Source organism: Cryptomeria japonica, chromosome 11, assembly GCF_030272615.1.
Source record: "Cryptomeria japonica chromosome 11, Sugi_1.0, whole genome shotgun sequence".
Lineage (NCBI taxonomy): Eukaryota > Viridiplantae > Streptophyta > Pinopsida > Cupressales > Cupressaceae > Cryptomeria > Cryptomeria japonica.
Window position 1 is genome coordinate 401,893,305 of NC_081415.1, and position 11,783 is coordinate 401,905,087.

Sequence of the window (11,783 nt, forward strand, 5' to 3'; positions counted from 1 at the left end):
TTGTGGCCATTCGATTGATCATCAACGGTGGAAATTCAAACTTCTGAGCTAACGACCATTTTGCTTCGCACAGAGGAATTAAATAGCATCTCAATAAAAGAAAGAAATCTGCCTCATTCATCTTTGCGAAGCATTCAGGCGATCAAAGAACATTTGCAGAGCGAGCAGAGGGTGAATTCAAGTAGTTCAAAGGTGTCCAATCATGAGAAACAAACCAGTAAGTGCAATTCAATCTTTTTCTCTGTGTGTTTTTAGTTGAAGTACCCGTAGGAATTGCAAGTGTTTTCAGAGCCCTAGATTTTAGTTTTTTCTCTCTCAAAGTTTAGTCATGGCCTCCCCAATTGAGAAAGCCACTATCCCCATTATTGAGAAAGCCCAAGAAGTTGAAGCCAGTTCTAGTGACCCAAAAATTACCCCGACCGTTCCTATAAGCATGGTTGCCCCATTGCAAGAGCTGCAAGATACCCCCACTGTAGAATCAAACCCTGAGCCAAACCTTAAAGTAACTCCTGCCCAAACTGAGGAGGGTGAGGCTAGTGCTCCCCCAAAGAAATCCAAAATGAAGAGTGGTTTGAGGGAGGTGATAAATGAGGTATCAAAGGGATTAGACGAAGAAACACCAAAGAAAAAGGATGTGAAGAAGAAGACACCTCCCAAAAAGAAGGCAGAGTCTACCTCCATTACAGAGGAAACCTCTACCCCAAAGGCAAGAAAGCCAACTCCCAAGAAGAGAAAATCATATAAAGATGGTGAGGCAAAGGCTTGTTGGGAAAAATGGTGTCTCAACCTTGCATTTATGCGAGGTTACTATTTATAGTAAGTTTTCATTTGAGCACGAAATGGTGCGAAACTCTCCCTAAAGCTTCTGGTTGGTTAGATAAGCATTCCGGTAAAGTTGCGTCGCAAGGTCACGACTAGTTTTGAAGATATTAATGTTTTCGTCTTGGAGGGGTGCAATAAAATATTTAAACTTAATTTTGGGGACTTTAGAGGCTCCGAAACGCCCTAAAAAGTGGTCATAACCGGCGAAGCGGGTTACGAGGTGATAGAGCACTTCGCGAGCTTTCCGGCGCTTCAAACGGTTTGTCAATCGGACACCCGGTTCTCAAGTTATGGCCTCCGGAAGTTTGTACTCCTGAAATAGGAAAAATAATTTGTATCGGATACATAAATGAGCTGTAAAAGGGAGCAACACGTGTTGATGTGTGCTTTAACATCTCATAGGGCATCTAGAAGGGAGATAAGGTCGGCTACACCTTATTGGGTGGTTTTAGCCCATGGTTTTGTAATACCGTTTGACGGTTTCCTGTATTGTATCTCCTATTTATGAGGTGTGTGAGATAGAGGTTGTGTGTAAGAGTCTTATGGCTATTGAGTTGCCTCTGAATCTCTGATTAGTGGTACTCCTGCAAAGAGCTTGCTCTGCAAGTATGTTGTAATCTGTTTTTGATTGCTGAATAAAATATTGAGCTACTTTTGGAGGGTGGGGTTTTTCTCCCGAAAGGGTTTTCCCCACGTAAATCACTGTGTTGTGGTATGAATGCTATTATATCTATTTCTATTTTCTGTAACTGTTGTAATGATCTGAAAAAGTTTTGCATTACCCTCCTCTCAAGGTTAGTGTAGGAAGTTGTTTCCGCTACTTTACTTCCTTACAAGGCTTCCCCAAAGGAAGCACTTGTACAACAGACCCCTCCAGTGATTGAGAAGGTGGAAGTTACAGAGAAGCCAATTGAGGTGGTGGAGAAGGCTGAAGAAACACCAAAGAGAAAGGAGGTGAAGAAGAAGACCCCTCCCAAAAAGAAGGCCGAGTCTACCTCCATTGCAGAAGAAACCCCACAGTCCCATGAAGAAACAATTTCCTCATATGAGCCTCCCAAAACTACTGCTGAGGTTGAGAGGGACACTTGATAAGATTAGAGGAATTAGCCTAGAAGCAAACCAGAGCGACCCAGGTCCTAAGCCAAGATTTTTTGGAGTTGTTCCCTAGATCGAGCATATTAGAGTTGACAAAGATAAGATGGGGAGACAAGGCGGCTGGGTGTAGAGATGCCATTATAGGGCACAAGGGGTGGGATATTTTTCATGCCTTCTATGGAAATGGAGACCAACCAAGCCCAATTTGCAACCCATAGAAACTAAACATAGGGAAGCTAGTGGTCCCAAATGTGTTTGTGGAGCCAATGATGATCAGGGAATTGACCAAGAAGTTTGACACCCCAAGCCTCACTATCAGAAACCTCTAGGGGAAGGTTATTCTAGACATATCTCAGAACGCTATCACCATTTTTTTTTGGGCTAGATGGGACAACCATCAAGGGGATCAACAGGCAGGCCTTGTTGAAAATGTATGAAAAGAACAAGGGAAGGATAAGAAGAGAATATTTGTTAATATTTTTAAGAAATCTCTCCAAGCTCACCCCCAACTACATTTTTCCATCTGGGACAGAGCCATTTGCACTGGACAAATTTGAAACATATTTTATAAGAACATATTGCCCTATGCCAGGTCTTGGGATATGATTGTGGGCTCAAATTGTTGCCGGTGGATTACATGATGCTAGCAATATTCATTCAACATCCGACTACCAATGTGATTTTTGACTTTGCAACCATTCTTTAGATCAAGTTATGTGAGAGCCTAGTTAAAGCAAAAGATGAAAAGACTGCACTGAATTTTAAGCACCATTCTTTGGTGTGCCATCTCCTTTTGTATCAGAACAGATTAGTCTGGTCCCCAAAGGTGAATATCAGGATGTTGGATCCATAGACAGGGTTGCCATGGCTTGTTCAGAGATGAACACAAGTGTGGGACAAGGGCTCTCGGTTTGGAGACTATTGTTTATTCTCTGATTATTTTGTCAAAAATATTTTGGATATGTTGAGTGTTGAATTGCCAAGGTTGCCCAGACATATAGTTAAAGTGTTGAGAATTTAGGCATGTAGAGCTCCAAATGTATAATATGCAGAGGGGGATTTTAGCCACAATTTTGGAGACTTCTTTTTCTATCAGGACTGCACCATCATTAGGTGCTATGGTTTTGAAAAGGCTCCCCACAGGTTGCCCATTTTTGTTTCTCATAGGGTTGCATTCTTAGAATTCATGTGGCAAATGATGTGGGTTGACAAGGATCAAATCCCAGAGAGGAAGGGGAGGCATCTCCCTAAAGCCACTGCATTCAGAGAATTTGAAATTGGTTGTGATAACTTGGAAAAGATCCAAGATTTTTTGGCTTAAAAAAAAACTAAGAAATGCAACTCTGGGGGAAGAAGTAAATATTGACCCCAATAACATTCAATGCATCCTTGAGGAAGCTAGAGAAATGGTGGCCAATAGTGGCATGATTCTAGTTCCTTGATTGGATCACGTGAAACTATTTTTGGTAGACCAAGTTGCTAGGTAGGATGACCCAAGGTATGTGAAAGAATATGAAAACCATGGGTCCAAAGTTAATGTAAATATCAAAACCTTTGCAGTTTGGGTCAGGGGATCAAGTGTAAATAGGCCAATTGTTCCTTTTGGGGTAGAGTAGCAGTGGGGAAAAGCAATCCTAATGACAACCAGCGACACCACAACAAGAGAGGCTATTTCTCTAACTTCCCATGCAACACAATTTTCTCAGTCTGTAGTCCAGGATTTAGAAGCAAAACATATTATTTTGAGGCATACTTTGGCCAAGCAGTATCATGATTATAATTTGTTATTTGTTGAGAATTGTAAACTAAAGGAAAAATTGAATAAAGCAGAGGCAGGGATCCCAGGGGGAATAAGGTCCGATGAAGGATACTAGAGAGCTTCAAGAGGCTAAAGAAGAAGCCTCCAAGACATATTTTGAAATAAGGAGAGATACAATTTTGAAGGTATCTGGCAGAGTCATGGATAGATTAGAGGAGGTCGATGCCAGTTATTCCTCCCTAGCAAAAGTTGACATTGATTTAGATTCCATTCTTTCATTCTTTTTGCCCATTAAAGCTACTTGGATTCTTAAAGGGTAGCAGCTAAAGGAGGTTCTCCTAGTTGCTTCACAAAGGAAAGGGAGTGAAGCTAAAGATATAGAAGTCACATGGAAGAATTATAATACATTAATAGAAAAACTCTGTGTCATTGAGAAAGAGAAGCAAGCAATGAATGATAGATTTGAATCATTCAAAAGGATTGTAGCGATGGGACATCCCTTCAATTTTGACACCCATGCAACACATTAAAGACTTGGTCTCCTGGCGTGCAAAATTTGAAAAGGCTATTTTAGGGGTTCTAGAAGCCTTGGAATCAGACCCAGACTAAGAGGCCTCATACAATACAATTTTGGATAGAATCATGGATGTTGAGGGGTTGTACCACAAGTTTGCTATGGAAGAAACATGGATACCAACATAGGCGACTAGGACAACTATGAATAGGTTGGAAGGCCTAATTTTTTTTGAATGGCCAATTGACAAGATGGAGGGGTGGTACAACAAGTACCGTGCTGTTCTCCAACAAGTCTTAGAAGAAGAAGAAGAAGAAGAAGTGGACTAGTCTCCATTTTTACCATTTTGTCTCCCTTCCTTGCAGGCCTGCTACACCAGATAGTGACTTCTCAAGAAACAAGGAATGAATGACTAACAAGGAGGGTACCATGCTATCAACAAGGAAACCTTTCGATGTACTTCTTCCTAGTTAGGGTCTTTTGACATCTATGCTCATTGGCCTGATGCTTGTTTCGCTCCCGTGTGTCATAAAAGGGAATTCAGGGCCTTGAGTACTGTTCCAATTTTTTTGTGATCATATGTACTAAAGAAAGGCTTACAAGTAATAGAAGGACATAGTTTTGCAAGAGTACTGCACCTTAATTATGTGAATGTTCTTGTTTTGACTTGAAGATCAATAAAGAATAAATTCTCTTTTCTGGTTTCATATTGTGTTCATGATTTGTATGAGTTTCAAATGCTTAGAGTGTTGTACGCTTGTCTATTCTAAATGATTATGTGTATGATTTGATGGGTTGCATTTGCAGCAAATGAATTAAATTCTATCAAAAAATACTGCAACATAGGATGTACTAGTGTGAGATCGAGTTAAGGTTTTGTTTTTTGAGTTGAATGTTTATGCAAGTCATTTATGTTCAAAGATCTCCGTGGGATTAAAACCTAAATCCACATTGTTGTAAGTGTCATGGTCTTGTTTTGACAATGTATTCCCTAGAAAGTAAGCACTGGTCATGTTTTCCAAATTTTAGAATCAATCAATCATTAAAATTTCATTGTTTTCAACACTAGAATTAAGTTTAGGAATAGCGTAGATTAGAACAAGTTTCAATGTACCAAAAGGTGACATAAAAAAGGTCTGAGCCAAAGAGTACAAATTTTTTTCATTCTTTCCTTGGTATATTTTCATTGAAACATCTGCTAAAGTACAATGTCTTGTTAGGCAAGTAAGAATATCAAAGTGATGCTGTTATAGGGATACCCACCTAGGTTTTGCAGAGCCTAAAGAGTAGAAAGTTGTAGTCAAGGTGCTACACTTTTTTCTTTAGCCAAATCCAGTCCTACCACTTAACCATGAGCCAGTGGCTATTTCTCTAGAGTGTGGGAACTTGTAGATTTGAGTACCAACACTTAGTTTATCGAAGATCAATAAAAGATATCATTTTTTGTTCTGATCTCATTTTGTTGTCCATTTGTTATATGAGTTTCATATGCTTACAACATTTTCAACTTGTCTTTTCAAATGAAAATGTATGTGTGTTGATGGGTTTCATTTGCAACAAATGAACTAAATTCTATCAATAACATAGTAACATATTGTGTATGAATAAATGTAACATAATGTGTATGAGTTAATTGATCATTCTATTGATAAATTGAATTGTTTTAACACTTAATTGTTGTTGCAATATCAATTGTATAAGAAAATGATTATTACTTCCATATTTAATTAAATTTTCCTTCTCTATGTATGAGTTTAATGTTCCTTTGTTTGAAACCCAGTATCCTCCCAAGAAGAAGTCATGGTCTTATGGATTCATACATGTAACATCTACCCTTTTCAATGAGTTTTGTTATGGTTACAATGAACACACTTTGCAAGTCAGTGGGCATTCAAAGTTTTAAGAACATGCCATCCTCATTTTTATCAATTAATATGCATTAGTAATGGCATTGTATCACATATATAAACTCTTATTTCAAGGATATCAATGTCACATTGAGTTTGTTAACGACACCACACCTCATCAAAACTTTCATTTTAACATGCTGCTGTAAAGAAAAGATTGAAAGAAATAATATAACATGTCGCGTTATTGTGATTTATGTAATTTAACGTATCGTGCTAGTGTAATGTATTTAATATAGCGTATCGTGTCACTCTGATGTATGCAATATAGGGACCAATGGTGTGGTCTCTCTATTGATATTATTTTTGATATACATGGAGTGATTTTAAATTTATATTAATAATGCAAGATACATTGAAGTTTGACATGTAGGTTGCACATGCAAGAAAAAAAATAAAAATTGGACCAATCTCACTATAAATAAATACCAAAACTTTAGGAAAATACCAAAAATATAAATTTTGTCCATGAAAATATACCATCATGTCCCTTTGTAAACATAAATTTTAATGGTTTTAGTAAAAACCATAGTCATACAATGAAGAACGATAATGCAATTTTATGAGAGAGACCTCCTCCGTGATGATAATCTTCTTTCAATGCTTGCAAACCTTATCGGTGGGTGGGGACTATTCTGTCCCATGAAGAGGTGCATATAATCTAGAACCACCAGATTGGTGGGAAAAAGGGCACTGGCGGCAGCATCCGAGTGTGGCAGTTGGACCCGCCCCCTCTGTGGACCCGAATCTTTGCTGACGGTGCACATTATGTGCACCCTCGAGAGAGCCAAGAGCCAGTTGACAAAGGGTCTAAAAAATGAGCCATAACACCCTATATATTTTGCTCCATCTCCAAACACTAAATAAAAAGAAGAGATCTGCTATATGGACAATATAGTATGTCTGGCCATTGTCATGGTCGTGTATGTCGACCCGCCATCCAATGCTAAGGCGAGGACACATCCTGAGCCGTGCAGCCTCTTGGCTATGCTCTTCCATATCTTGGTGTAACTTGCACATTCATCCAACAAGAGTGCTTGTTATTTAACAATGGAATTCAATAAATGCAACAAATATTCCTACAATAAGCGTGCCAATTATTTAACTAAACCATTGAATAATTGTAAGACATATTCATAGAATAAGAGTCTTTTAATGCAAATATGGATTCAAGCAATAATGAATACAAATAATCAAAACCAAGATGCAATAATCTAAAAAAGCAAGCACAAGATCTTCAATGACTCCAGAGCAAAATCAGAGTAATAATCTCTAAGCGTGTTCTCAAAAATCTCTGGGTGATTTGAATGAGAGCTGAAGGCTGAATTTATAGAGAATTACAAGAGAGATCAAGAAAAAACACAATTTAGAATTAATTGAATAATTGAGAAAGCAAGTTCAGTCAACTTTGAGATAGATTCCAATTATAGTTTAATTGAAATGCATTCAAATAAGAAGTTCAAGTTGCATTAGAAATAAGAATTAATTAATTCCATGCATTTGTGATAAAAATAGATAATTCTTTTATTTATTCAAGAAAAGAGTCTTTTAATGCAAATGAACTTCTTTTTCTCAAAAGATGTGAGTTACAATTTTAGAGAATAATTAATAATTCAATTAATTATTTTTTCTGATTTCAAGTTCTTAATTTAGAAAAAGAAATAATATCTCAAGTTTGATTTCTCTCTCAATTCAATTCTTTTATTTTATTTCAATTTAACTCTTGCTTTGTGATTAATTCCTCTTTTGTAATAACTTAATTCTTTTTTTGCATGATTAAATGGAAAATTTATTAATTAATTAAATAGGATAATTCATCAAAATGATATTCTTGGAATGATTCAATTAATTAAATAAATATTTAATTAATTTGAGTATTTGATTTGCCATGTAATATTCGATGATTAAAGAATTAATTAATGTGCTCAAGATTGATTTAATTGCCTTTGGTTAGGACCTTGGTGATGTTGTCGAGATTAGGGGCCCATGGTTTAGATGACCATTTTTAGGGTATTACATTTGCCCCTCTTTGAATTAATGTGTGAGAAATGCGTTGGTTCAAATAATAGTTGATGTCTAGGAGATGCCAGTTCTGAACTTGATTGATCACAAACCAGATGAAAAGCAAGGTGTTTAGCTTGATTTGAAGCAAAGAAGTTGAACAAAATTTGATTAAAGTGATACCGATCCTGAACTTGATTGAACTAGGAACGATAGAGAGAAAAGATACTGAACTTAAACTTGATTGATCAAGAAGCAGACCTTACTGATCTAGAACTTGATTGATCTAGACTCAGCGAGCAAAGATAAAATCGATCTTGAACTTGATGTATCAAGATACAATGAGCGAAGATAAACTGTCCAACTTGATTTGATGCGATGAAACTAAACACCTGCTTAGATTGAGCATGTGATCAAAGATACTCTTTAAACCCTTGATTAAGTTTAAACTAATAATCAGCTTGATGTAAAGCAATGAAACTGATTAACATTAAGAGACTGATTTAGAAGAAGACAAATATCAACTTGATTTGAAGCGATGAAAACGATGGCCCTAGTGATTAATTCGATTCAGATGATCAAGAGATCTCAACTTGATGTGAAGCGATGAAGCTAAGATGCCCCTTAGCAATAAGAATTTGATTTTCTCTAGTTGAAAAAATATTTTTGCTCGACTTTGAGGAAGATTTGAAAATTTTCTCGACTTTGAAGATGTGAGGTCATGAGCATGCCCCCTCGGGAACGAAATTGAAAGATAGCAAGGGTACATGATTTTAGACAATTTTTGGCTATGATAATTATTTGAGCACAAATTGATTCAGAGAATTTTTTGTAGATTCGACGTTGATTGATGAGAAATTGAGTTGAGATTCAGCATTGATTCATGAGAAATTGGGCGCAATTTGAAGAAAGAATGAGCTTTTGATGAAAAAGCGCCAAGTGGTCCAAATTGTGAAATTGACTAGGAAAATGATCTCGTATTTTGATTTTGATCCCAAAAATGAAATCAAAATGGGCAAATTAGCTAAGGGTACAATTTTCATGTCCATCGGAGCAAGTTGAAAAATTAGGGTTTTGGCTATATATGGGGTAAAAGTGTCATTTTCAATTCATTTTAACCCTCCAAGTTTGAAAATTCGAAAAGCCTTCAGCGAAGAAAAATGGTGGTTTCCACTTGTGAGCATCGATTCGAGCAACAAAGATGACATAATCGACCTCGGGACTATGAGCCAGCGGTAAGTGATCGATCTTAAGCCTTTTATTCATTTAATTTTTGAATTTTTTTGTTGGATTTTTCAATTTTTAGCATGTTTAAAGTTGGCCATTCTCGTTTTATCGTGCGAGACAAGATCCTGTCTCGTACGACAAACTGATGAAGTTTGTTTTGTCATTTAAGCCTACTAGTTTTGTTGTTCGAGGGCTACCCTTGTATCGTACGACAATATTCAAAAGAACCCCTTTTGTTGTCCTAGGTATAGTCTTGTATCGTATGGGAGTCTTTTGTCGTATGAAGCCCATTCCTAACTCGTACGATTTTCTACCCTTCTATGTTTTATCGTTTGGAAAATAGTGAGCATTTTTTAAGGTGCAAACTTGAAATTTTGATTTTGCAACTGGCATAGTTGGATTTGCGTGATGTTTTACTTTTCTTCTAAGCTCATTTGAAATATTTCTTGATGCTTCATTGTTTGATTTTGCAGGTTCGATTGCCTCATGTTCTTTTCAGATGCGTCTATCCATCGATGATGACATTAGTACGTCAGTTGTCAGAGGTTGACTGGGCACATATTGATTTGTACGGATTGACCCACCTTCTTGATTTACCTGATATCTATGTGAATCACAGTATGCTCACGAAGTTAGTTGAGAGATTTCACTCAGAGCATAACACATTGCATTTGCCAGTTGGGGAGGTGACCATCACTCTTGAGGATGTTTACAGGATTCTTTGTATCCCTTTTGCTGGGGTTAAGGTGGATTATGATGCAACACAACTTCCTAGATTACAGGCTGTCAGACATGTTTTCAGGGATCCAGATATTTTGACATGTTCTATGAGTTGGGACGTGATGATGAGAAGGTACAGTGAGGATTTTCCACTTGCTTGCATTTTGGCAGGGTTTATCGACTATTTTCTTATGCCAGATAGGGGACAATAAGTATTTTTGTGTGGATGGGGCATGATGCTGGAGAGGCTTATTGAGACCCCTTAAAGAATAGGCTGGGGTTCTTGTATATTAGCACACATGTATCACGAGATGCATGAGATTGTTTATAGGGAGGGGAAGAGAACGGCTTCCAGAGTTTTGATCTTACAGGTATGGGCTTGAGAGCACCTCCCAATATGCAGGCCGATTGTAGATGACGATAGAGATCCTGGTTAGCCTATTGTATATCTATATTCAGGTTATATTACTCAGCCCCATCTGGGAAAGACAAATTTTTGGAGATGACAGCTAGATGACTTGATAGCTGTTATATGAAGACCTTATAGGGGTTTAGAGCCATGAGATGATTGGAGGATTGTTCAGGGAGTTTTGTTTGTTACTCGCCCACTCATTAGCAGATCGTAGACTGTGGTTGAGCAATTCATGGTTTCTTGAGTGATGATGCAGTATGGTAGACCTCAGGGGATCTCATAGGAGTTCACTACATACTCGCGATATGCTGATGAGGAGAGGCGAGGATGGGTATCGAGGTTATCTTATGCCTTGGGTATGCAGGAGTTGACTAGATTACTGTGACTCCGGTGGGATTACATAGATGACATTGTAGATGCAGGAGTATTGCCCCAGTACAGGGACTGGTTCCAACAACACCCTTTCCCTAGATTCATTGATCCAGTAGAGCAGGCACCTCGTATTGAGGAGATTGAGGATGATGCCCCCACATAGGGACAAGGAAAGAGACAGGGATAGAGAGTTGAGGCTCCGAGGTGGATAAGTGGCGATCCTAGTGCTAGTAGCAGCAGATTTCCAGCTAGAGGTAGGCAACAGAGGGGAGAGGGTGGATCCCTTGGGGCAGTGGGTGTGAGACTAAGTGGAGCGAGGGTGCCTACGGGTGGAGGTGAGGAGGAGCAAGTAGCTCTGAGATAGGTGAGACAGAGACGGGAGGAGCAGGGTGGAGATGGTGGAGGAGATGGGGGAGGAGATGGGGGTGGAGAGCCTATGAGAGAGCAGGGGGCCAACGCAGTGCGGTCAATGAGAGCACGCCTAGCAGGTTTGTAGTCCTAGCTGACAGTGGCACAGACTCAACTGGCGGAGAGAGACCGATAGCTAGCAGAGCTTAGGGATGAACGAGATCGTCAGCTTGTGGAGCTTAGAGAAGAGTGCGATCGTCAGGTCGCGGTGATGAGGGCAGAGCGAGATGCTCTTCAGCAAAAGGTTTTGCGCTAGACCAGTCGTATGACTTATTACGTTGCAGCTTACATCATAGCTGTTCCTATAGCACAATAGGTTGTTCCCTACTTGCAGTACATGGCACGATCAGAGGGAGCACGAGCACCTCGTCAGGATCTTGGTCAGTAGGCTCCACCTCCTCCACCAGGCGATGAGGGAGAGGCCGAGAGCTAGATATTCTTTTTGTAACTCTAAGATTTTTTGTAGACACACCGATTCTTGCTTCGATGGGAGTTTGTAGATGTCAGTTGACATTATTTTGTACCCTTAGACTTGATGATTATATA

General features: G+C 38.7%; 1 protein-coding gene across 1 annotated transcript; it reads left to right on the forward strand.

The window, feature by feature from the left end:
• Nucleotides 1-328: 328 nt before the first annotated feature.
• LOC131860222 (uncharacterized) lies at nt 329-1,911 on the forward strand. Its single transcript, XM_059214605.1, has 2 exons — nt 329-754; nt 1,660-1,911. Exons 1-2 carry the CDS (start codon nt 329-331, stop codon nt 1,909-1,911), a joined length of 678 nt encoding a protein of 225 aa, XP_059070588.1.
• Nucleotides 1,912-11,783: the final 9,872 nt, after the last annotated feature.